General features: G+C 34.7%; 3 protein-coding genes across 7 annotated transcripts in view; 2 read left to right on the forward strand and 1 right to left on the reverse strand.

Annotated features, from left to right (window-relative positions):
• The window catches only part of LOC138325673 (tubulin polyglutamylase TTLL7-like), a 47,973-nt gene extending 37,792 nt beyond the window's left edge, over positions 1-10,181 (forward strand). For all 5 annotated transcript variants that reach the window (XM_069271488.1, XM_069271492.1, XM_069271489.1 and 2 more), the window contains 4 exons: positions 1,628-1,708; positions 1,974-2,134; positions 2,585-2,779; positions 7,046-10,181. In XM_069271488.1, coding sequence (XP_069127589.1) covers positions 1,628-1,708; positions 1,974-2,134; positions 2,585-2,779; positions 7,046-7,163 — 555 coding nt within the window. In that variant the 3' untranslated portion in view covers positions 7,164-10,181. The remainder of the gene's footprint in view (positions 1-1,627; positions 1,709-1,973; positions 2,135-2,584; positions 2,780-7,045) is intronic.
• A 1,104-nt stretch (positions 10,182-11,285) lies between these two features.
• LOC138326343 (uncharacterized) lies at positions 11,286-15,798 on the reverse strand. Its single transcript, XM_069272462.1, has 2 exons — positions 14,687-15,798; positions 11,286-13,719 (listed from the first exon to the last, which is right to left on the reverse strand). Exons 1-2 carry the CDS (start codon positions 15,722-15,724, stop codon positions 11,974-11,976), a joined length of 2,784 nt encoding a protein of 927 aa, XP_069128563.1. The 5' UTR covers positions 15,725-15,798; the 3' UTR covers positions 11,286-11,973.
• Positions 15,799-17,131: 1,333 nt separating this feature from the next.
• On the forward strand, positions 17,132-25,818 carry LOC138325674 (uncharacterized). Its single transcript, XM_069271493.1, has 3 exons — positions 17,132-17,278; positions 21,799-22,839; positions 23,165-25,818. The coding sequence occupies exons 2-3, from the start codon at positions 21,799-21,801 to the stop codon at positions 24,914-24,916; spliced, it is 2,793 nt and encodes a 930-aa protein (XP_069127594.1). The 5' UTR covers positions 17,132-17,278; the 3' UTR covers positions 24,917-25,818.
• Positions 25,819-27,742: the final 1,924 nt, after the last annotated feature.

Consider the following 27,742-nt stretch of genomic DNA (forward strand, 5'->3'; position numbering starts at 1 on the left):
AATCTTGGATTTTGATATATAAAGTTTGTTACTGCTATTTCTCTCAAAGCATCGAAGGGATTGTTCTCAAATTTCACATGTAGGTTTCCCTAGGGCCCTAGTTGTGCATATTGCATTTTGGGACCGATCGGTGAACAAGATGGCCGACAGGCCGCCATCTTGGATTTTGATAGTTGAAGCTTGTTACCACTATTTCTCAGAAAGTACTGATGGGATCTGTCTCAAATTGCATGTCCATGTTCCCCTAGGGGTCTAGTTGTGCATATTGCATTTTGAGACCGATTGATGAGCAAGATGGCTGACAGGCCTCCATCTTAGATTTTGTTAGTTGAAGCTTGTTACCACTATTTCTCAAAAAGTAATGAAGGGATCTGTCTCCAATTTTTGCAGGTTCCCCTACTGGTCTAGTTGTGCATGTTGAATTTTAGGACCAATCGGTCAACGAGATGGCCGACAAGCCACCATCTTGGAATTTGATAATTGATATTTGTTACTGTTATATATCTCAGATTAAGTTCTCAAGGATCTTTCTCAAATTTCATATGTAGTAATGTGTAGTAAAAGTTTGAAAAGCAGAGAAAAGATCCCTCTTTCATTTGTCAGACATAGATCATTCTTTGGTGGGCGCCAAGATCCCTCTGGGATCTCTTGTTTAAGTATAATTAAAGATACCAATTGATGTTGTTTAAGTACAATTAAAGATACCAATTGATGTTTTTTAAGTATAATTAGAGATACCAATTGATGTTGTTTAAGTACAATTAAAGATACCAATTGATGTTTTTTAAGTATAATTAGAGATACCAATTGATGTTGTTTAAGTATAATTAGAGATACCAATTGATGTTGTTTAAGTATAATTAAGATACCAATTGATGTTGTTTAAGTACAATTAAAGATACCAATTGATGTTGTTTAAGTACAATTAAAGATACCAATTATACCAATTGATGTTGTTTAAGTACAATTAAAGATACCAATTGATGTTTTTTAAGTATAATTAAGATACCAATTGATGTTGTTTAAGTACAATTAAAGATACCAATTGATGTTGTTTAAGTACAATTAAAGATACCAATTGATGTTTTTTAAGTATAATTAGAGATACCAATTGATGTTGTTTAAGTATAATTAGAGATATTAATTGATGTTGTTTAAGTACAATAAGTCCCATTTCTGTAGGGCCCGAGTACTTATAGAAAATCATATAATGTCCCAACATATTACCACAATCCGCCTTCACCTCCGGGTTTCATGTGGGGCAGTTGTCAGGTACTGGCCGCTGGTCGGTGGTTTTTCTCCGGTTACTCCAGCCGGTTTTCCCCACCAACAAACCTGGCAAGTCCTTATATGACCCTGACTGTTAATAGGATGTTAAAACCCATTTCTGGTTAATTGTGATGTCACACAAATGTCTGTGACATCACAATCAATAGATGGTGGGACATACAGTATAATCATACTCAAAACTCACTTTGACGTCTTTCTTCAAGGTCTCAAAACTCATTTTGTAATGTAAGCCGGAAAAAATATATGTATACATGAAAAAAAATATATAAAATCCCAAAAATGAAGACAATTTTGCAGTTATTAGTTATTTATGCTGTGAATCCATATTCTGTTGTAGTTACATGAAAACTGGAAGTTTCACAAGCCAAGGATAGCATCTTATTGGCTTGTGAAATTAGACTCAATCAAACGCAGGAAGGTAAGAAGTAACAGTGTTATTAACTCTTCAAAAGTCATTTATTACTAGAGATAAAATATGTGGCAACACTTGCAATTAATATTTTGTTCTTGTTACTTCTTTGAATTATTTTTCATTTTTATGACACTTGAAAAAGGAAACAAAATGAATTCATTTATCAATAATAAAAAAAATTCCCAAAAAATATTCATTTTTTGTTCCTTGTATTTTTATTCTGTTTTTCCTTTACTTTTCGTTTATTAACCTTTGTTCTGGTATTTTCCAGGTGATTGATATTGTGCGTTCTAACGTGCGGGCCGTCCTCCTGCGTACTTGGAGGGTCAGTGATGTAGACAGCCTTAAGGTGTACCGTATCTTTAACCGTGTGTTTAACCGGCTACTATGGAGTCATGGCCAAGGACTGTGGAACTGCTTCTCCTCGTCCAGGTAACATTCAAACATTCTTCATGTTTTATTAGTTAATAGCTCTCCTGCTAGATGGCCAATAGAGCTGTGAATTATTCGTTGTTTGAAGTTTCTTTAAACGTTTCCAAGTGGCTAGTATACAATGTACATTTTGAATTGCATATTCCATTCAAAAAATTAAACTTTTTTTTTTTTCGGTGTTTCAAATTTCTTAAAAATACATACCATTAACCCACATGTTTCAACTTCTAAAGTTGAACATAATCTCATTCTGAAAAATCAAGCATTCAAGACAATATTTTGTAATTTATCTGATTTTGAAAAGAAAAAAAAAAACGTTTGAAAACTTTGTAGAGAATCTGCTATGTGGTGACTGATTCACAAAGATTGAAAACAAACTTTTAATCCTACAATACTAAAACTAAACAATGTGAGGTATTCAGATATTGATTTTTGTTCTTTCTTCTTCAGTAATGCCACTAGCTGGGAGGCCATCTTCAGTAAAAGCTCTGAGAACATATGTGAGGCAGAACTCAACTGCTGTAGACGTATCGTCCAACTGTGTCGTGACTGCCTTCTAATTGTCTACCAGTTTGCTGCCGAGGCCAAATCATCCCAAAGTAACACCCCTCACCCGAGTAGTGTTGACGAACAATCTTCTACAGGGTAGGTAACTCTCCTTTACAGACTACACTCATCAGCCTTTGTGATATCTTCAGTATTCCAGGGGATACCATCATAGTGCCCATCGTTATATATACAGAGGACTCCACAGAATCGAATAACAGTTATTTGAATATTTCGGTTATTTGAATAAAATTCTGCGGTCCCGATTTTTTCCTTCTTTATCTTTGTTTTTCAACTCTGTGTATTTGAATAGACTTTTACATGACCTCCGGTTATTCGAATAAAACACTTGGGAAATTCTTAAAATAAAATAGAATATTTTTCAATTTTGCAATATATTTTTAGTGAAATTCGCCGATATATGTTTCAAGATACTTCGCTTTTACTAGAAATCATCATGGTGACAGATTAATGTTATCGTATGGCTTGTTATTTTATGCATATGAATCTGCAAAGGTATTCATCTATTCGACAATGTTATGATTAACATCAGCAGTGGTAAATCATTAGTTTAGTATAATCACTGATCAGACATCTAATTAAAGCATTTGCACTTCCAAATATGTTTATTTATTAACGTAACGTACCTTAATTCGCGATCAGTTGGAGAAACCATGCTTCCTCAAAACAATCCCCATTCATGAGTAGTCTCGTTCAAACAGAGTCTTGTTGACTACGTCAGACGTGTACATATCAAGCGTCCCGTTGAACGAGACATGAAAGCATGCAAAGTCGGCGTGCAATGACTACCGCAAGTTTCGTATGTAATATTATGGATACAAAAGATACTTGCTACGTTGTTTCATTGCTACTTGAATATGCATTAATTTCTGAAATATTATCAAGCTATTTGCCGTATCGATCAACAATACAGGAAGAATTCTCAAAACACATTTAGGTCCAGTGAACGCATGGCTTCATTACCCATCGCCATTTTTCGAATTCATACGAAGGACCGAGGTGAGCTTATGGGATACCGCAGCGTCCGGCGTCCGGCGTCCGTCGTCCGTCGTCCGTCGTCCGTCGTCCGTCGTCCGTCAACAATCGACTTCTTCTCCATAACCGCTGGTCGGATTTCAACAAAATTTGACTGGTAGCATCCTTATGGGCTACTAACTAAAAATTGTACAAATGATGAGGCTGACCCCCCAGGGGGCTGAGGGGCGGGGCCAAAAAGGGTCAATTTGACTATTTCCATATAAACGACTTCTTCTCTGAAACCAAGCATGGGATAGCACCCATAATGCAATGGTAGCATCTTTATAGGGTGGGGATTCAAAATTGTACAAATGATGGGGCTGACCCCCCAGGGGGCTGAGGGGCGGGGCCAAAAGGGGTCAATTTGACTATTTCCATATAAACAACTTCTTCTCTGAAACCAAGCATGGGATAGCACCCATAATGCAATGGTAGCATCCTTATTGGGTGGGGATTCAAAATTGTACAAATGATGGGGCTGACCCCCCAGGGGCCTGAGGGGCGGGGCCAAAAGGGGTCAATTTGGCTATTTCCATATAAACAACTTCTTCTCTGAAACCAAGCATGGGATAGCACCCATAATGCAATGGTAGCATCCTTATAGGGTGGGGATTCAAAATTGTACAAATGATGGGGCTGACCCCCCGGGGGCCTGAGGGGCAGGGTCAAAAGGGGTCAATTTGGCTATTTCCATATAAACGACTTCTTCTCTGAAACCAAGCATGGGATAGCACCCATAATGCAATGGTAGCATCCTTATAGGGTGGGGATTCAAAATTGTAAAAAAAAAAAGGGGCTGACCCCCGGGGGCCTGAGGGGCAGGGTCAAAAGGGGTCAATTTGGCTATTTCCATATAAACAACTTCTTCTCTGAAACCAAACATGGGATAGCACCCATAATGCAATGGTAGCATCCTTATAGGGTGGGGATTCAAAATTGTACAAATGATGGGGCTGACCCCCCGGGGGCCTGAGGGGCGGGGTCAAAAGGGGTCAATTTGGCTATTTCCATATAAACGACTTCTTCTCTGAAACCAAGCATGAGATAGCACTCATAATGCAATGGTAGTATCGTTATAGGGTGGGGATTAAAAATTGTACAAATGATAGGGCTGACCCCCGGGGGGCCTGAGGGGCGGGGTCAAAAGGGGTCAATTTGGCTATTTCCATATAAACGACTTCTTCTCTGAAACCAAGCATGAGACAGCATTCATAATGCAATGGTAGAATCGTTTATAGGGTGGGGATTCAAAATTGTACAAATGATGGGGCTGACCCCCCGGGGGCCTGAAGGGTGGGGTCAAAAGGGGTCGATTTGGCTTTTTCCATATAAATGACTTCTTGTCTGCAACTAAGCATGGGATAGCACCCATAATGCAATGGTAGCATCCTTATAGGGTGGGTATTCCAAATTGTGCAAATGATAGGACTGACCCCCCTGGGGGCCTGAGGGGCGTGGTCAAAAGTGGTCAATTTCCATATAAATGACTTCTTCTCTGCAACTTAACATGAGATTACGCTCATAATGCAATGGTTACATCCTTAAAGGGTTTGGATTCAAAATTTTGCAAATGATGGGGCTTATCCCCCGGGGGCCTGACGGGTGGGGTCAAAAGGGGTCAATTTAGCTATTTCCATATAAACGACTTCTTCTCTGCACCTAAGCATGGAAGAGAACTCATAATGCAATGGTAGCATCCTTACAGGGTTGGAATATGAAATTGTACAAATGATAGGGCTGATCCCCGGGGCCTTAGACGGCAGTAGATGCGGGGTCAAAAGGTCAATTAGGCTACTATTTTCATATATATTACTTTGTCTCTGAACCTATGTATTGGATAGCATATTTGTATGGTATCAATAGCATCATTTTAAGGTTGTGATTCAAAATTAAACTTTGGGAGTCAATTTTGCTAATTTTTCTAATGATTGTCAGTCTTTGTGATAATTACTAAAAAAAAACCAGGTGAGCGATACAGGCCCTCTGGGCCTCTTGTTCGAATTCATACAAATGTAAATATAAATAATGTACCTCTGGTATACACATGTAAATATAAATAATGTACCTCTGGTATACACATGTATATATAAATAATGTACCTCTGGAATACACATGTAAATATAAATAATGTACCTCGATCGTACATCTAGTATACACATGTAAATATAAATAATGTACCTCTGGTATACACATGTACATGTAAATATAAATAATGTACCTCTGGTATACACATGTAAATATAAATAATGTACCTCTGGTATACACATGTAAATATAAATAATGTACCTCTGGTATACACATGTATATATAAATAATGTACCTCTGGTATACACATGTATATATATAAATAATGTACCTCTGGTATACACATGTAAATATAAATAATGTACCTCTGGTATACACATGTAAATATAAATAATATAAATAATGTACCTCTGGTATACACATGTATATATAAATAATGTACCTCTGGTATACACATGTATATATAAATAATGTACCTCTGGTATACACATGTAAATATAAATAATGTACCTCTGGTATACACATGTAAATATAAATAATGTACCTCTGGTATATGTCATAGTAAAACTGAAGGCTCTGTGAGAAACAGCTTGTAAACAAGATGAGTGACAAGGTAGCTCGGTTCTTTCATGTACTTTAAAGTTTGGCGTTGCTCCTCTGTAAATTTCATAAGAAATCTCTGAAGGCCTGTGATTGGTCAGTTTGTCTCTCCTGAAATGCTTTCAGTTTTACTTTACTATCACATAATTCAGGATTGCATATTATGACCATAATATTAACCCCTTGAGCATCAGAAATGACTTTCTACAGAATAGGAGTATGATATTTGGTCTTTGTAACTTTATTAAAATCCACCACAATCTTGGAGTGTATAAAAAGTCAATCTACCTAATATCTATTTCAATTCAATGGTATCATTTGCCCTGCCCCTTCTTTCCTGCCTTGTTCTGTCCGGTACTTATAATCCTATCCTCTTTTGATATAATTGGACGCTGGGGAGTTTAATGTCTTAGACATTTCTAGTCTTACAGATTGCACTGTCGAAGATTCCATTTATGTAGGCTTAGATGTTATTCTAAACATTTAAAGGTGTATGCCAAGATGATGTTCTTGGCCAAAAACTGTTCAATTAATTTTAAGGGGGGAAAAATGGTATTTTTTGTTAAAAATTAATATTGTAATTTAATATAATAAACATGTACCAGGTATATATGTTATCTTTTAGACAATCTGGGAATTATTTACATACTTAATAAATTAAGTGCTTAATATATTAATTATATGTTTTATTACACATTACAGGCAATCTGTTTCTGCCAGGGATAAATCTCTGTCGCTCATTCCTCCCAACACGCAAACGATGAGTCAGAAGTATTCCAAACTGTACCCGACGACTCGTACCCAAAGTATGGGATCATGACAAATCAGGGACGGTCCTTTTTAGAGTCAACATACAACCGAACGGAAACTGAGACAATGACGGATAAACTCTCATTTTTCAGTCCGACAGAGATTGAGACTACCGGTAAATACTCCATGGAAAATATTTCCATGGATGTTCCATGAGAATTTCAGAAACAGGTTCGAAGCTTTACTTTCAAGCGTTGAAGTTCTATATAATTTGCCATCGTAGATAGGGTTTATAGAATGAAGATAAAAACTGATTCTGGATAGGATTACATGTAATCTAGTTTCTATTATATGGCAGAATAAGATGAAGAAATAAGGATATATCTGATGAAAATATCAGATAAATGTTCTGGGGATGTTGAAATGCTTTTTATAGATATATGGCAATTGCAATGTGTGCTCATATATTGTAAATTTTAAGTAGCCAAGTTACAAATACATCGTATATTTATGAATAAATATTAATGGTCTTGTAGTTACTTTGTAGCACAGGTAAAAGGGCCAAAACTATAAGGCAAGATATGTGAGATAGCCAAGAGGATCAAACATCATAGCAATAGGTCATAGAAGTGAATTCTAATCTATTCTTTCATTTCCTTATCTTGAATACAAATATGTATATAAGAACTAATCTGCATCATTTGAGAGCTTTATAAAAGATGTAAGTGATATATTTATTTGCTATGTATTTTGATAAGCTGACATTACCGAGAGTATAGACTATATACCTACCTCTAATTAATTGCTTTCATTCACAAATGCTTGCCATATAAATTAATTAAGGTATACATGTATCATTGAAATACACAGCAGCCAACAATTTATGATTTGTGACCAGATTATGGGTACTAAATATTCCCATATTAGTATCTGATCTTTTACAATGCTGCACAACCTAACTTATATCCATTTAAAAGAAAATTGCATGTAAGGTAGGTAAATTTATGATGAAATGGTTGAAATAGCAGAATTTTCATTGGTTAGTTTTTTTAAATTACTTTTTTCTGAAATTCACGAAAATATTTTACTAGCAAGATTGTTAATACTGAAAGATTAACTAGATAATCAGGTATTCTATATATGTACTTATAAAAATATTGTTGTTCTCAAACCTCAAATGTTTTTGTATTTTTTTTTCTGTATGAGAAGGACATTGCATGAAAAAAACTATTAACTGAGTTAAATTGTAACAACTCTGCTCTCTATTTATTCCCCAAGTCTGAAAATAATGAATAGATGGCTAGAAATTCATACAGTACATTTATTAATATCAAATATGTATATTTTTTTATTTATTTAAAATCTTTACAATAATGATATGAAAGCTATGGAATGTCAAAATCAGTTCTACACTCATTTTGAACATGATTACTTATTCTGTAACTTTCATATTTTTCAATTATATTTTCAATTGATGAGTCCGTCCACAATGCTATCCATTTTTTGCTATCATGTAAAACCAACAATAATTAAATTGCAGTTGTATTAATTTGATAATCAGCTGTTTATTTTCTGTCATTATTTATTATCTAATTATGCTACCAACGGATAATTATGAGACACCTATGCCAGGTTTTGTGTGCTTTTTGTCTGTGATACAATATAGCTAGTCAAGAAATATTACTTCTGTGTGTGGCAAAGTTGATGAGATTTCCACAGATGTTGTGATATTCTATTGAAAAGGAGTTTAATACATTAGGGAAATTTAACTTTAATCTAATAAATATTTCATATCATAAAAGAAACCACCATAAAATATTAGTGAAGACTCTATTCATATCTTCATTGTTGATCACTGCAGGCATTTATGTATTTAGACACACTTAGAAATATCATTTCATAATAATAATATAACTACTTTCATGGACATTTCTTGTAATATTAATTCTAGATTTAGTATTATATGAATTTAAATTAATGATTTAATCTTCTTTTTTAAGTTAGATATATTTTTCCAAAGAAATATGATGCAGATGAAGAATATTTTGTTAATGATATATATTTTTGCTCTCTATCTGTTAAAATGAAGTAAGATCTGTTTTTATTGTACTAATTTTATTTTCTATATCATAACATATTTTTATCTTGAGTATAGAATTCTGTATACTCTAAATTGTGATTATTAATTGCCAGGTTGTATTTTCATGGATTTAGATGATACAGTGTAGCTTCACGGCTATGTTGATGAAAAAGAATATGTTTTACTAACAGTATACATGTTTAGATGACAAAACATTGTACTTAAGTTAATTTTGATAATATCATCATATTTCTGTGATGACATAAAGCCTAAATGTATTCTTGCATGATTAAAAACAATATCATTTTGTAGTAAGATTGAAAATTAGATACAGTAGAATAATTGAACTCAATGTAGAGAATATCATTTTTTGTAAAATAATTGTTCTCTTAAATTAAAGTAATTCTACTTTTCTAAAATACTAGCCGATTTTGTATTCGTTCAAAACCCAACTTAATTACATGTGCACTTAAGTACCTGAAATTATACATACCATCAAAATGGAGTGAGTTTCTATGAGAGTACACTTTATTAAATGTATGTACACCAAAATCTTGTTTTTAAGGCACTTTGATAAGTCTCGATATTCATTTGAATAATTGTTAGATATACAGTCATTGTATAGTTTCAGTGGGAGATATTCACTTTAATTAAGAGTAATTTCTCTTGTTCAAGAGTACACTCCCCTAAGTAATAACTTTATGCACTTTAAATTGTTAAGATTATCTCCCCTGAGGAAGAGTGCATTCCCCTGAATAAGTATTAAATGTAATACGAGTGATCTACGTACTTTATATTAAAAGTACACACCAAGGTATCACTCAACTCGCTGTGATAGCATCATAACTGTGATAGTAACTAATTTTGTTGATGTATGTAACATTTTCACAATGTTTAGTTTTCTCGTTGTAGTTAAATTTGTTTTATCTTTTAGGTCTGTACATCATTGTTAAAATCTAATATATTTCCTGGCTAAAATTGAAATAATAAAATCATGCAACACTGTCACATCGTTTTTTCCTGTTTGTGTTCAGAAAACATTATTACAAAATTGTTCCAGTTGTATATTCTGTGAATAAACAGATAGCGCTGAATTGGGCTGAATTTCTTGTACAACTCTTGTTTGAAGCGTTTGATTGGCTAGCTTTGTGCTTACCACTCAGTCTGAAGGGAAATTAACCTAACGGGATATTGTACGTTTTGCCCAGCACAAAGGAAACATATACATCCCGACATACATAGAACCGTGTTTCTTCTTCGCGTCTACCTTGTGCATGCGTCATCTTTTTACATTGGATTGAACACTAAGTATAATAATCTAAATACCCCCTCTAACTAAAACCTGCATTCCTCGAATACCCCACCCCCATTCGTCGAACTGATGACATGCATGATCCCGAATAACTCGAACACCTATTCGTCGAATACTCCTTATTCCTGGAACAGACATATATTTATCTGTTATGGTCTGGTTGAGAGGGCACTATTGCCACATAGTATTGTCCAAGATCGATGGAATAGTGCCCGAGCCGAAGGCGAGGGCACTATCCTATCTCGAGACAATACTATGAGGCAATAGTGCCCTCTCAAACAGGCCATAATGGGTTTAGTACATCACCCTAACATGATACCCGTTTTCATGTCATCGTAACAGAAGCACGTCAAGCGACTCCTCGCAACGCTATCTTCATTTCCACATCATATAGTATATAGTATAGTCTATATTGCAAATAGTAGCCATATGTGTAGGCAATCAGAATCAAGCATTCTGTCACGTGATGTACTAACCCGGTTTTATCAATAAATAATATCAAACCATGTAGTCATCGAACAGGCCCTTGAGAAATTTCCAACCGCTCAATTTCATGTAATACATATTTTTTTAATTTGATATTGCTATCAAAAACCACTTTCACAAAATTTAAAAAGCTGAAAATCACGGTTATATAAATTTAATCAACATGCATTGTTGATAATCGATCATGACCATCCTCGGATGGGTCGAAGATCCTGTATTCATCAAACTGTGATCAAAAATATATTCAACCCCTACAGTTTATACATATGTAACTCGAACAGCAGGGATGCTATTCGAGTTATAGGGGTTATATATATATATATATTAATTTGTTATGATAGCCTCTGTAATGAGGGATGCGAGGTATTTATTATACTAGTTTCTACGTTTGTCAAATGAAGGTATCCTGTGACCAGGTGAGGTGTTCTGCTTGTTTTCTCCCACCGTTCACTGATTTGTCACATGTTTTAGCAGTGGAAGATTTTTCTGTCAACCTCAAGGGTATGACATATTGTGCGCGCTAACATTTTGAACCTGAAGACAATCCGGTGACGTCATGATTTCAAGCGTGACCATGGCGTGCATTGTCGTTGACGTCATCAATATTGACGTCTAGACGATGGAACAATCTTCATGTCGAGCTGAAAATGTTTCTTTTAAGGTTATTTCCTCTGCATTTTCTTTTGTATATGAGAGAAAAAAAATCAGTCCCTACCTATGAGAGTGTGACAACAAAATCACAACCCTCGGGGAAATTCCTGAATGTCCAACCATTGGCAAGCCAATGGCACCTCGGGATGTGATTTTGTTGTCTCGCCCTCTAGGTAAGGAAATATTCTATTATTCTTCGACAGTATGTTTTAGTGAAATATCGCTTTTAAATAGACAACAAGATATATCAATGTCGCTTCACGCTTACGCGAGACGTGTATATGAACCAAACCTGAACAAAAACATCACATTTAAACACACACATATATATAACGAAATGGATCACGATCTTTACAGTCTCGTATTGGAATAAATTGGACCATTATCTTCTATAGTTGGACAGTTGATATCATTTGGAATATTTGGCAATGTTGTATGTTCTGTTTTCGAAGATGTGGTATAATTGGACAAAGAATTGTCTAGAATTGCATGAGTCCTTGAAGACGTGCGACTGCTTCCTCTTTTGGTATATGTAGCGTAGAGTTTGTAAACCCTTTTATTGAAAATAAAAGACAGCATTATGAACACTCCTTGCCCAGCCAACAGAATGATAAACAGATAGACGAAAACCTCATGATTAGAAATTTCAGCTATAAACCCAAAGAGCCAGGCCACTCCTGTAAGACTAGAAAGTTTGACATAAATCAGAAATCGTTTCTGGTGATGTCGACGGGACGATGAATTAGACATATTAGGTAGCCGACTGACCCTAATTACTACAACAATGAACATGATGATATTCGCCAGGACAAGTGCCATCACCGGTAATGTAAAGCTTAGCATTAGCGCATTCGTGTTGTTGATAAAGCAGATCCGGATTCCGTATCCTGACATGCCCGTAGTGACGACGCTGTATACAATGCGTCCGAGTACGAATATTGCACTAGCGCCGTAACTGTAAACAATGGATATTACAAAATGGCGTCTTTTTTCTTCACCTGTTAAAGAATATTGCCTTTCTAAATGATTAAATACGCGGAACATGTGTACTGAGCAAACGTTCATTAGAAATACACTTGCTAGCATTGTCAAATGGATTATTATTCCAAAAACTTCGCACAAGATTTTGATGTTCACTGCAGCACCGCCAAAGGTGAACAAGGTATGGGCGACAATCAATGTGGCACACAGCGCCATTGTGTATAGTCCAGGAAGTGTCCTTAAAACTGGAAATAGAGTGTATGTTACCATGGTAATGATAAGACATAGGACTGACAGGCATGAAAACACAAACGAAACTAATACCTTAGCAGCAGATACTTGATCTGAAATGGTGGGATCCGTAGAATGAATTGAAAAATATTTATTTCCACATACTAGTACCGAAGACATATCCTCAGATAAGATATAATCTTCGGGTTGGAAACATGTATCAGGGATATCCAAACAAAGTTCATTGGGATATTGTGTTAGATTATAACCAGTCAGAGATATGTTTACATGTGGACACACGAAGGCTGGTATTAATCTCGACATCCATGGTCTGGAAGGACACTGACCGAGCCAATAGAACGAATGAAAGTTCATCGGATCTCCAGTCGACGGGTCTCTGTACTTTGGGACGTTGGTGAGATATTCCGTTTCTCGTTCGTAAAAGGTACCGCCGAGTACTTTGGGGACAAAGTCAACACAGAGAGAAGGCCCTGAAGAGGATTCGACATGGAAAGCAGATGCATTCAGAAAGGTTTTTGCTACTTTCATTGGGTCGTGGAAATCGTTTATTAATAGCTCCACGTGAATAATAAGATATCCTGCATCATCCTCTTTCCCCAGGAAACAGCTGTCATTAAAAGACAGCACATTTAACCCACATGTATACTGATAATAGCCCTTTGTAATCAAGTGTGACCTCAAATATTCCTGGATCAGAACAGGCGTTAAACGAGGACAGATATCACAATTTGTATAGTAGGACGCCGATTTATTGAACCTCAGGAACATTTCGTATTTTTGAGAGGCTACACGACTGAAGGCATTCTGACACACACCATCGTTGTATAGAAAGGGCGGCGAACAGGTGATCTCACGGCAAACATTCTGTAACAGAAAGTCAGAAACAATACATGAGTACATAAACTTAAAATTACCGCCATCCTAATAAAATAATGTTTATTGGTTAAGGTCTCATTCGCAATGGTCACCAGAATACGTTACTTCCATATCATTCTGGTTGGTCTCTTATTTCACGCTCAAGTGAGTCCTATATTTTGAAATGAAACTTCTGTATGTAGTGTTACCATAGTCAACACATAGTTTTAATGTGCCTCCAATGCGTGCAATGAGTTTCGGTGTGTGAATGTCTGTATGTTTTGGGAGGCTGCGGTATATTCGTGTTGTGTCTACTTGTATAATGAAACGTTTGTCTATTTTATTGAGCTATCACACAGAGGCATGCCACCGAAGACACAACAGGAAAACTGCTATGAAGAAGAATACTTCAATTTGATTGAATGTATCAAAATTATTGCTAGCGATTTAATGAGTTTTCAACTTTATTCGCTATGTCAATGCAATAAGTATGTTTTTCGTTTTTGTATATTATATCGTTCATGAATATTGATTGTGGATTATTCTGGTGGATTGTGAGAGGCCAACAAATGGTCTCCGTATGATTGCCCCACTGCAGATAGATATGCAATCAAAATGCATAGAAAAATGTTTATGTGCACCTGTGTCAACATCCTATTGACAGTTAATGTCATCAAGGACACCTACAGTATCCTCTGTATACGATGTAGTGCCTTCGGTGTGTGATTTGGAAGCCTGCGTTATGTTCGTGTGTTGTCTCCTCTGTGAGTTAAATTATATATATATATGTTGCTCATTTTAAAGTGCTAGCTCACTGGAGCGTATTGCAAAAGACGCAGCAAGGAATGCACGCCTGTCACATCAAAAGGATCATATGCATATATAATTCTTTGTTCACAGTATAACTACATATTATATTATTTACACATCTAATTTCCCAAATTAGAAGATTATCAATATGAACAACTATATTTACCTTGTATGTATCAAACTGAAAATTAGGATCACATAATTGGATGACATCCGGCCTTTCTTCAGCTGGGGGATCCTCAATAAAATTGAACAAAGCTGCAAATGATGTTATGCCTGTTATACCATCAATTCCTATTAGTCTATCAGATTCACCACTGTATGAGAAATCCCAGAAACAGGATGGAATTGTAGTGTCATTAGTATTACAAATATAACAGAAAATGTTCTTATAGTACTGATAATTGTGTTCATACGTATTATCGTAGTGCCTACACGCCCATTCGACATCGCTGTTGTATTCCCTCCACAGGCCAGTAACATTGCACGTCGTATACATTAAACTTTGGTCCATACATTGAAGAGGAGACACATCATCCGGAGGTTGGTAAAATAGATTACAATTATCTTCATTTAAAATGTAACGGAACAATTCCTCGGCTTTATTTGGAAACACACGTCCACTTCCTTGACAGGCAAAGCTTGTTTGCCAGTATAATAAGTCTTTGTCTTTCTCCCAGTTACAGAATGCACAGTGTTTATAACGGTACGTCTCGTTTGTTTTTACAGAAGACACCGGGATAAAGTCGGTCACATCATTTCGTGAAATGTTGTCACTTTCGCATTTTATTTTGACGCTTTCGTCAAGAAACGTGGTCGGACAAAGGCCAATCATCAGAAAATGTTGATTTGTATTAACTCCATTTTCTTCGAAAGGTTTAAGTTGCGGTAAAACACAAGAGCTTCCCTTGCGGGACAGAATGTCTAAGCTATCCTCTTCTAGAGCTTTATCTAGACAACAACTCCCAGACATGATACAGGTATCGTCACAGGAACATGGCGCACAACAGCTAAAACCGACGGTGGTGTTATTAGCGATTCCTATACTGCAAAGTCGCTGAGAACCACAGTATAACAACTGTTCCATTGCTAACATCTGGTGACTCTGGTTTTGCATGTGTTGTGTCATATTAAACGCCCACTGCATGTCGGATTGTAGGTCGCCAAACTGGAACACTAGTGAAGCGATCATCAGCATCAACATCTTTACACTGATCGGTTAGATCTGAAAGTCAGTAGTCGTATCTATTAGATGTGATTTGCATAAGATGTATAACTTGTTTCGCAATTGATATAAAATAAATAAAGTTTTTTTTAAAGTTGAAAGAAAGATCCATTGATTTTATGCTTAGAGCTCTTTTTATGTTCTTCCAATTATCAACATAGTGAGACGGTTTTGGACTTGTTGTCCACAATTTGTAGTTCAATTAAAGATGTTCCACCGTCGACAGAGCATAAATAATATTTATCATCGGGACAATAATTGATGTTTTATCCTTTGTATACATTATGTCTAATTAATACAATATATATACATATATATATATACATACATATATAATACTTAGTTTTGTTTGTGTTGCCTTCGCAATCAGTACCACATCCCACATAGGGTAAAGTGTCATGGATGTTTTCGCGATGCAATTAATTATCTTAAATATTTTTATATTGAAGTAAAATAACAAGATCAAAGATGGTAAAAGTGTACAGTAAGTAACTTTTGTTACTGAAGAAAAATACTATTTTATACTATTTAACCCTTGTTAATGTACCATTTAATTGATTTTTCAAATGATTCTATTTCTAAAGCAATTCAAAACATCTCTATTGTGACGTCACGATAACGTCGGGTTTTCATTTCACGCCATTCTTGGATACTTTTTCCCCATATATATGAAAAACAGAATCGGGTAATCAAATATTCAGATTTAGTAAAAACAAAACGAATTATCATTGGTTTATAATATATTGCATTTTCTGAAAATTACACAGATATATACTCTATGTTATGTAAACAAACCTTTTAGACGAACTTGCAATAAGTAATCCTGCACAATTTACACCATACTACGGATTGGAGAAGAATGGACATTGAGTGGACAATGAAAGTACAGTACATTGGTACCCGCGGTTTGACCCATTCATCATCAACAATGTTGAAACAAAGACGTGAATTATTAATGAAGCTAAAGATTAAACAGACGATTATATGCATAACGATTCCATTATGGGCAAATTTAATGGATGTGATATATTGGTAGTAATGCCTTGAGGGGTTGGTTATAAAAATTGCAATATCAATAAATCATGTTGACATTCATGACTCATTGCGAGCCAATGTGCGTGACAGTGCATTGCGTATTGAAGTAAACATCGACATTAATACTGATATAATATATTTGTTGTTTTGTCTGTCAATTGTTAATAATATTTGTATTCTCGAAAGTGTCAATAGAGACCTGTAAACCAGACCAACTGCACTTAGTTGTGTATGTCACCGATAGAACACGTGCAATTTACATAATTATTACAGCACTTATCTTGATTGATAGAGATTTTATTTTATTGATATAAAATATGTGTTGTAAACAGTGTTATTTATCTATTCGACAGTATCGTTTTTCGTTTTTAATTAAGCTAAACGAAAGTTATCAGCAGATGTATAAAAGTGTATTAATAATTAACGAGACTCATATAAGATCGACGTATTATTGGCGTACGTCTCATTGTTTTTGGAACAACTGGACATACAACAACCGTAAGTATCTTATTTGTCTTTTATACAATTCTTGTTTCTTGTTAGTAACATGATACATTGTATGTAGACTCGATATACAGTAAACTAACATTAAATGTTTTTCGCACTAGACATTTAATGTTAAACTATTATTACGCTAAAGGTATTTTATGTACGCTGTTATTCCAACAACCAATACAAAATTGCGAATTCATCATTGCTCAGACATGTTAGAAATATATTTGACGCTAACATTTAATTTCACCAAATTATCTACGAATATTAAAATCTTCTTGTCTTGGCTTTTGAATAACTTATCTCATTGTGTCAGCTTTTCATTCATGCCTTTCTATTGCGTCTATAGATAAGTATCATTTTTGATAGAGTATGCTTGAAAACCTTGGGTTGTTTTAATGCGCGGTCAGATTTTCTATGAGTACTGGTTGGTGACATATTATCACGTAAAACATATTATCGTGATTTTGATTGGCGGGTTACACTGAATGCTATTTTTAAACGGTTTTGTGTTTAAAAAGATGACACCTACCAAAATTACCAACAATATTTTCAAATTTAGAAGAAAAATTAACTTTTAACGCAAAAATACCAAAGGTGGTGTTCAAGCTTATGTTAAAAATCCCATAGAAACTGCCCACAGCCCAATTTTCTTGAAACTTTGCATATTGAAAGTACTACTAGTTGTCCCTTTAAAATGACACTTATTTTTCCTTTTGTGATTTTAAAAAGGTCCAAAGGGCCTGAATTCTTTGTAGTCATTTTTACTAAAACTACCTGCACAAACATGCCAAAAAAGGTTAGCCTTTTTTAAATATTCTACATCTTTTATTCATAAATCATATGAGTAGATCGTATACTTTTTATTTAAGTCATTTCTTTTAGATTTTTAACGGAAAATTTTGTTTGAAATAATATTTTTTTTTACGAAAAAGTAACACTTTTTGGAAAAAACGAAAACGAAACATTGCTCTTTGTCATCTCATATCATCCTGTTACTGGTTTTGTCCACATTTTTACCCCCAATTAGAAATACTCCCATGACATTTTCTGTCTATGTTCAAATTAGGTTCAAAATTGACATCTGGGAAAGCAGTTTTTGAGTGACTTAAAAATAGAGAGTGCATGTAGCAACGGACCTATTCTTTGTTAGTATACCTAGTTATACATTTCCAGTTTATGATTCCAGACTCCGATATAAGTGAAAATCAGTGTACAGTAATAATTTTAGATGCTATATATCATGGTAACACCTTTTAAAATATTTGTTGCCATGGTAACAAAACGGAGGCCTCTGATTGGCTGAAATTTAAATGATGTCAGAATTAAGTGAAAATTGGTATATAACTAGGTATGCTGAATAACATGGTTTCACTTTCAAAAAGATTGGTTGCCATTGAAACAAAATGAGGCCTCTGATTGGTTGAAATTTAGATATTGTCAGATTTAAGTGAAAATTGGTATAGAGGGGTTATAAAATATGCTGAGTAACATGGAATCACTTTTTAAAAGATTGGCTGCCATGGAAACAAAATGGAAGTCTCTGATTGGTTGAAATTTAGATATTATTAGATATTAGTGAAAATTGGTACATATGGGTTATGTGGTATTCCGAATGAGATAGTAACAGTTTTAAATACATTGTTGCCATTGTTTCGAAATAAAAGCAGCCTGATTGCTCAAAATTAAGATTGTAGCCTTTGTGGTGCTGGTAGTATTTTTAAATAATGCATATTTTATTTGAAAATCAAATGTAACTCTGTTTCCCCCTTTAATCATTTTTAATTCAGTTTGAAATAGTTTTTATTTACATGAGAGATGGATAATCTTAGTTTGTATTTTTTGCGTTTAAGTTGCTGACGAAAACATACTTCTTTCCAATAATTGTTTGATATCTGATATGAAAAAAGAAACTATTTGTTTTACCCAAGAGCATATCTAGTTGTTATTCTTTTTTGTACTGTTTGGGAAAATGCTGGAATAAAAATGCAAAAATTTTAGAGTCCATATGTTAGTTAACAAAAAATCTATCACTAACTGTTCTTTTATTATGGTGTCCATGATCAATTTTAAATTTATGGTCAACTAGGGCAAATATTGATTTTTTAGATAATTTCTCTCGCTGCATTTCAGCCTATGAAATGCTATTTTCCCGGATTTCAATTTTTTTGAAAAAGTATCTGTTATAAGATTATACCTGTAGCATGTTTTTAAAATGTTTTAAAAGTGTGGACAAAATCGATAACATGCCAAATATTTCGAGCAAACCCAATATCCTCAATATTTATCCTGAGCAAAACTTGAGTTTTTTTTTTCTTCAAAATCAATTTGTAAAAATAATTCGTGAATATCATTGTAAATTGATAAAAAATAAAGAATGAAGTTTCTTTTATTATAATATATAATTGAAAAGTAAAAAAATATGTTCAAAAAATAGACACAAGGGGTCCCCTTGCCACATAACCAAAGTAATTTTAGAAAACATCGTTTCAGGCCCTTTATGCCTTTTTAAAACATACAAACTAAATGAAAATATACAAAAAGTAGTTATGTAGCTAGACCTTCAACACTGCAAAATTTGAAAAAAAAATCGGCGCGTGGGCGGATTTTGCAACCCCACCTTTAAGTAAATCTTACCTCACAAGTACAACATAAGCCAGGGGAAATGCATGATATCGGCTTTATTCTAAGATAATAGTCCCGATTTATATATCGTCTGCTTCCTCTGATGACGGACAACAGCGTTCAAAAAACGAAAGTTGTAAGGGAGGTAATTCAATCTTAGAAAAGAACGCTGATCGGGGTTACTCAAGCACTTTTGACCAGACGACAAAATAAAAGGTAGTAAACAATGTCGATTTGATTTGTTATTCTATTGTTTACAGAATTAATCACCACCAGAAATCATTCAATTAATTTATATATTAATTCAGAATACTAAAAAATTATACAGACATGTGATAAATATTTGTGTTTTTGCCAGAAATAGATCGGTAAATGGCGACCTCTTCATTTCCCCTGTCAGCGATAAACAATACACGCATTCTCTCTTTTGAAAGGCAGTTTTTACATCAATTAATTTTTTAAAAATAGTTCAAATTTTATCTTTATGTTGATACCAAGTTTAATGTATTCCATCACACGTAACTATTTTTTTTTTTTAAATCACGATAATATTTTTAATCGATAATATTTCTCACGATAATATGTTCTGCAAAATGACACGAAAACCTATTTGACCGACTTTTTTCAAACGGCTGTGATTATTGTAAAATATCATATAAATTCACTTAAAGCTTATTTATTTAAAGTGTTGTGGACTAAAGCTTATTTACAACTCTAAAAATCTAAATTTAAATACAACGTTTAGAAAAAAATCGAGAAAAATCGCTATTTTTTCACGATAATATGTCGCCAGCCAGTAAGGATTCATTTTTATTACATTTCTGTTCCAAGTACATTTTTTATACGGGAATTTTACGAAATGACCCATCTGGTGGCAATTCTGAAAATTTGTCTTTTCTTCGCATTGAGGTTTTCCATTTTTTTACTGAAATTGATTTTACTTAAATCATCACTGCCCCAGTATCTTAAGCTGTAATGAGCTAGTTTACTATAGATCTTTACTTGGTCCGTCGCAATTAAAATAAGCATTAGTTTGATGTGTGAAATGATAAGCTTATGTCACTTTATTTTTTATAAGGTTTCAGTCTCGTTGAAATCTCGTTTCAACATTAATCAAAGAGCTTTTATGCTTTTGAAAAACTAATAATCTCAATTTGTAGAAGTTGTAATATGGAAAATATGTCAAAATATATTGCATTTAGAATTTTGTACACATTAAGTCATAAATTTTAAGATATTACCAATTTTGGCAGCTATTTTGAAAAGGTGTATTTCTTACATTTTGAAACGAGGTGAAATTTTATACTTTTTTACTTAAAGGGACAATTCACTCAGGCTAATTCTTTCACATAACCAAGAAGCAAAATATGGCATAAATGTATTTTTCTACATTTCTTATGAAACATATGACATTTAATTAATACCATTGTAATTACATTTCTTATGAAACATATGACATTTAATTAATACCATTGTAATTACAAATCGTTGATCAATACGATTAAGCAGGTACAATATGTACGTTGTACCCATATCCGAGCCAAAGTCACGCACGTTAAGCAAATGAACTACATAGCCACTGTTGTGGTAATAAATTGATTTTTTAGGCAAGACAATTCACCTAATAAGGTAAACACACTACTGTCAGAGCGATTTGAGTAGTTCTAGACAAAAGTAGCACGGGACAGGGTTCGGCATACAAGATGTTTGACCGTAGATCGTGAGTTCAAGGCCCGGATAGGGCACGAGCCAATAAATTGTCATGCTTTGTTAAATTGTGTTTCTTTGAAATTTAATGTAGTTTCATATACAGTAGTTTTAATACAGATTATTTAAACTATTTCACAAATAATCTTAATTTCAAAACTTTACCTGTTAATGAATACAATTGATCTTTTCAGATGCAAATGTTGGTGCTGACGTTGACTTCTATGTATGCTTTGATATTGCTAAACCCTGCTAGAAGACAAGTCAGCGCGTTCTCCACAGCCAGGATGCAATGGGCTTTCAATATGACACAACACATTCAAAATCAGAGCCACCAGATGTTGATCATGGAACAATTGGTATACTGTGGTTCTCTGTATCTATGTGGTTCAATAGACCCCAATGGAACTAGCAGCTATTGTTGTGCGCATTGTTCATGTGATGACACCTGCAAAATAGCTGGGAACTGCTGTCTAGATAAAGCACTAGAAGAGGATAGCGTAGACATTTTGTCCCGCAAGGGAAGCTCTTGTGTGTTACCGCAACTTAAACCTTTCGAAGAAAATGGGCTTAACTCAGATTACCGTTATCAGATGGTAGGTCTTTGTCACAAAACGTTTCTAAACGAAACTGTAAAGACAAAGTGTGAAAGTGAAAACTTTTTGTCAACAAATGTGCCAGACTTACTACCAGTAACGTCTGTGAAAACAAACGAGACATATATCAATAGGTACTGTGCAAATTGCAACTGGGAACAAGACAAAGACTTAATATACTGGCAAACAAGTTTTAAATGTCGTAGTAATTTTGTGTTTCCACATAAACCCAGAGAGTTATTTAACTTCATTGTGAATGAAGATGGATGCAATATGTTTTACCTACCGCCAGATAATGTGGCTTCTTTTACCTGTGAAGTCGACCGTTATATGTATAAGGAATGTAACGTTACTGGTGCCTGGCAGGAATTTAACAGTGATGTAGATTGGGCTTGTAGACACTATGATAATGTCTATACTCACATCCATGAATATTATAAGAATGTTTTCTGTTACATTTGCAATGCTTATTTCTTAACACCACCATATTGTCCAATGCAACCTAACCCACCCTCAATTTCCACGGATGAATTAGTATCTTTTGCAGCACTGTTCAATTTCGTCGACAATTCTCCGAAAATTCAACCTTCGCAAATACAAAACACATGCTTGATAGAACAACGATTTGATATGCACAAGGTAAGCAATATCTGACTCCACTATAATATCAAAATGGCTCCGATTGCCTATTGTTTTTTTAACTTAGGAATAAAACAGCTATATTGAACAATCTTAATTTAAAGACCCTTCAATATTCGTGTCTATATAAAGATATCACTGTGTCACTTAGTTATATTTATTCGAGTCTGTATTCTCGCCAAAGGCGGCCACGCAAATGAAATGTCAAGATCAGAACTGTGCTTGAAATCGCTAAAATCTTTAATATTACTGTACATTATATACTACATTATATACTGCCGTGCAGGCTCTTTCTAGTATCAAGTGTAATTGATTTTTGTTACAGAATGTTTGCCGTGAGATCACCTGTTCGCCACCTTTTAGATACAGCGATGGTGTTTGTAAGAATGCCTTCAGTCGTGTAGCCTCTCAAAAATACGAAATGTTCCTGAGATTCAATAAATCGTCGTCCTATTATACAAATTGTGATACCTGTCCTCGCCTCACTCCTCTTTTGATTCGGGAATATGTGAGGTCACACCTGATCACTATGGGGTATTATGGGCATACATGTGGATTAAATGTGTTATCGTTCAACAAAAACTGTTCTCAGGAGAGAGACGATACAGGATATTTTGTTCTTCATGTGGAATTCTTTGTACGTGAATTTCACGACCCAATGGAAATGGCTAGAAATTTAATAGATACGTCTGCTTTCCGATTTAAGTCAAGTAAAGGAGCATCTACTTGTATTGAACTTCAACCAGAAGTGATTGGGGGTAGATTTTATCCACCAGACGCTGCTGAATACAACGACTATGTCTATCCAAGCGACAGGATCTATACCGATCCGTATAGTGGGATTCAGATGATACTTGAGACTGATTATGAATCTGGGTATTGTCCCTTTAAACCATGGGTATCGCAACTGGTAACTACATTTTTGTGCCCACACGTTAATATATCATCCGACGATTACAATATAACAATTAACAATTATAACAGGCTGTGTCTTGATACTCCTCATAGATGTTTTCAGCCAGAGGAATACATATTACCAGACGACCTGCCGTATGTTTTGGTATGTGCAGACAAATATTTTGCATCTGAGCCACCGGGTTACAAAGTTCCAAAAGAAGATTTAGGAAAAGTTTTGGTTTCCTTTGTTTCTTCATGTTTGTCAGTCCTATGTCTTATCATTACCATGGTAACATATACTCTATTTCCTGTGTTAAGGACACTTCCTGGACTCTACACAATGGCGCTGTGTGCCACATTAATTGTCGCCCATACCCTGTTCACCTTTGGGGCTGGTGCAGTGAATATCAAAATCTTGTGCGAAGTTTTTGGAATAGTCATCCATTTGACAATGCTAGCAAGTGTATTTCTGATGAACGTTTGTTCAATTCACATGTTTCGCGTATTTAATCATTTAGACAGGCAGTACGTTTTGACAGTTGAAGAAAAAAGACGCCATTTTGTAATATCCCTCGTTTACAGTTACGGTGCTAGTGCAGTATTCGTACTCGGACGCATTGTATACAGCGTCGTCACTACCGGCATGTTAGGATACGGAATCCGGATCTGTTTTATCAACAACACGAATGCGCTCTTGTTTAGTTTTACATTACCGGTGATGGTACTTGTCCTGGCGAATATTGTCATGTTCATTATGGTCGTAATTAAGGTCAGTCGACTTCCTAATATGTCTACGTCTTCATCGTGTCGTCATCAGCAGAAACGATTTTTGGTTTATGTTAAACTCTCTAGTCTGACAGGTGTAGCCTGGCTGTTTGGGTTTATTGCTGAAATTTCTAATCAAGATGTTTTCGTCTATCTATTTATCATTTTGCTGGCTGGACAAGGTGTATTCATCATGCTGTCTTTTATATGTAATAAAAGGGTTTATAATCTCTATGCTGCATACAAAGAAAGAAGCAGTAGTCAAACGACATCGACTGACCACACGATCCTGTCCAACAGCTCGAAGTCCCGTATACCTCATACCAAGGAAACAGCTTCATCCAAAGTTGATCATGACCTTCAAAACCTTCATGTCCGACAAACCCCCAACTTTGAATCCAGCACGAAACTCTGATCAAAGAAAAAGACGCTATCATTTGAAGTAAAATAATAATTGCAGAGCCAATATAATACATAAAACAAACATAGTTATGATGTTATCTATTGTTGTTTCTGTACCTTAACTCCCAGATTATGGGACCATTACCTTAAACTGTCCTACATGTTACCTTTTACTGTCTTAAATGCGACTCCTATATAAGACAGTCAATTGCAATTAAAAGGTAGCCTATGGGAGAGTTACACAATACGGGTGAGTAGGCCACCAGGCATAATCCCATAGTTATGTGAATACACAACACAACATGCTAGAAAATTTACTTATTTTTTAATCCTGATTACGAAAAAAACCACTCAATGAATATGAAGACAATTTAACGTTCTGTTGATGCAGAGTTAAACACGTCCACCGAATGTCTGTATATATCCCAGAAATTTTCTTCCTTTTTTGAATTCACAATTTAACACATATATACAGCATTAACTCCAATTTCCGTTTTCTGAAACTTTCCTGTTTTTGTATACCTCTTTGACCTTTTCTCACATCATCTAGTTGTACACTTATTTTGATATTGTTTCAACAATATTTCAAAATCGATTTCCAGAGAATTTTCCCTAAATCCCATTAGCTTGTTGAATGAAATTGCACATGGTATGAAGATACACGTGTGTACAATGATTTTTTCTCAATAAATCCAAGATAGTCCCTAGAGAGGTCGAAATTTTTAAATCTTCCAAAATCCAAAAACAATGAAAGATCTGGGAGGGCACCGACTGTTTTGAACTGGATCACTTTTTATCAAACGCCTGAATTGGCATAGTTTGAGATGTCATTTCTTTACGACATTAGACATATAGGAAAGGTACACACAAATGTATGTTTTTCAATCCTTTTAGTTATAAACGTCATGGCAGTCACGTATGTATGTTTTTCAATCCTTTTAGTTATAAACGTCATGGCAGTCACGTATGCCTTCTAGTACTCCTGGGCAACCAGTTGAGGAACGGAGGGCCATTGAGTCTCGTTACTTATCTAGTACCCTTGCTATTTCTCAGTCAGTAGAGGAACAGAGATAGGACAGGGAGGAGAGTGATCTGTTGGTTTGATTAATTAACGTCCTATTAACAGCCAGGGTTATGTAAGGACGGCCTCACATGTATGCGATGGGTTGCGTGTATGTTGTGTGAGGTGCGTGTTTTGGGCAATGGGAGACTGCGGTATATCCATGTTATGTCTTCTTGTATAGTGGAACCGTTGGCCTTCAGCATGCCGATGAAGACACCAAGCAACACAGCCCCACCCGGTCACATTATACTGACAACGGGCGAGTTGTCGGTTCTGTCATGGGACATTGATATAGGGCTCAAAAGCAACATAACATCAAATCTAGTCGACAATTTTGGTTTGCAATATTATCTAAAGACACCCATTGATCAAAGTATAAAAACAGTCTACGGTTAAGTAGTCACAGGTTAAATATTGAACTGTATTGGATTTGTCATGGTTGAATGCACACGGGTAGACTTACCCGAGCTCATAAATGGTTTGAATTAGAAATAGAAAGTGCACTGTGTTATTACAAAGAGTTGTTATGCTTTAAGTTAGACGGGCCTCGATTTAGTTCTCTCTCCCATATATTGACAGTTTAAGGCTTATCTACATAACATAAAGGTTTATAATATTTACGTTTAATATACTTTAAAAAACTATGTTGTTTTCTATTGTATTTGCTGTTAATAATTGTTTGTTTGATTAATTTCTAATTAACAGTCTTTTTTAACACCAATTGGCAAAATAAATGTAATTAAATCTATTTCATTATTAAAGTTTCACTGCTTAATCATTTGTTTATATCATTACCAAACCCAAATGAAAAATTTATTGGAAAATTGAATCCTACATTGTAGGTTTTAATATAATCAGTATTCTGGCAACATTTTTTTTTAATTATTTAAAGCTCGGATTGTTCAGTCGCCTATGTGTACTCTTTGCAACTCGGAGTATGAAACTATTACACACTTGCTTTGAGAATGTCAAGAGGTGCAAAAAAATTTTGTGACTCTTGAAACTCTTTCTGACACCCTTTTTATTCCTTTTAGTTTCAATAAGGAATCTTTTCTTTCTGGACATATCCTTCATAATGTAAATGGTATAATTGGTAATGAAATACTTATTATAGTGAAACACTATATAAAAATACGTTGTCTTCACAAATCTTTAAATTTAAATTCTCAAATTAATGCTATTCAAGACTATCATAATGTTAATAAATGTTTGGATTATAACAAAAAAAGAATGTTTATGTAGCGAAATTTCGAAAGGAATGGCAAAAATTTGTTTTGCTATTATAAATGTATACTTAATATATTTTCTTTCTCCTCTCTGTTTCTCTCTCTCATATGTTCTGCCATATTTTGTCTCCTGTACTTTGAAACAATTATGCATTTTTATTTATATTTTAGTAGTCAATAATGATATAAATTTATCCATCCCCCATCTCTCTCTTTTTCCTTCCTTTTTTAATCTTTTTGTCTATCTAGGTCTATATGCCTGTCTATGAATGTCTTTTTGACTGTATTTGTATTATATATCTATATGTTCATGTGTGTATGTGTGCAAGTGTGTGATGGTGTGTGAAAAGTTGTATATATGTTGTGAACCAAGTATTTATGTATATAAGGTACATATATCTTGCTAAAAATTAATGACGAATGATAGTGAGTGAGTTTACATATAGATATAGCTCAATGTATTTATTTAATTTATTGGGGAAAAATATAATATAGAATTATAAATTATAATTTGCAATACAAATAATGTGGAATGAAAGTGAGTGAGTTT

Source organism: Argopecten irradians, chromosome 6, assembly GCF_041381155.1.
Source record: "Argopecten irradians isolate NY chromosome 6, Ai_NY, whole genome shotgun sequence".
In the NCBI taxonomy this organism is placed as follows: Eukaryota; Metazoa; Mollusca; class Bivalvia; order Pectinida; family Pectinidae; genus Argopecten; species Argopecten irradians.

Excerpts from the sequence above, each read along its gene's own strand:
- LOC138326343 (XM_069272462.1), bottom strand. The coding sequence starts at position 15,724 with ATGTTGATGCTGATGATCGCTTCACTAGTGTTCCAGTTTGGCGACCTA. Across the intron at positions 13,720-14,686 it reads TTCAGTTTGATACATACAAG|AATGTTTGCCGTGAGATCAC; the intron begins GTAAATATAGTT and ends TTTCTGTTACAG.
- LOC138325674 (XM_069271493.1), top strand. The coding sequence starts at position 21,799 with ATGCAAATGTTGGTGCTGACGTTGACTTCTATGTATGCTTTGATATTG. Across the intron at positions 22,840-23,164 it reads AACGATTTGATATGCACAAG|AATGTTTGCCGTGAGATCAC; the intron begins GTAAGCAATATC and ends TTTTTGTTACAG.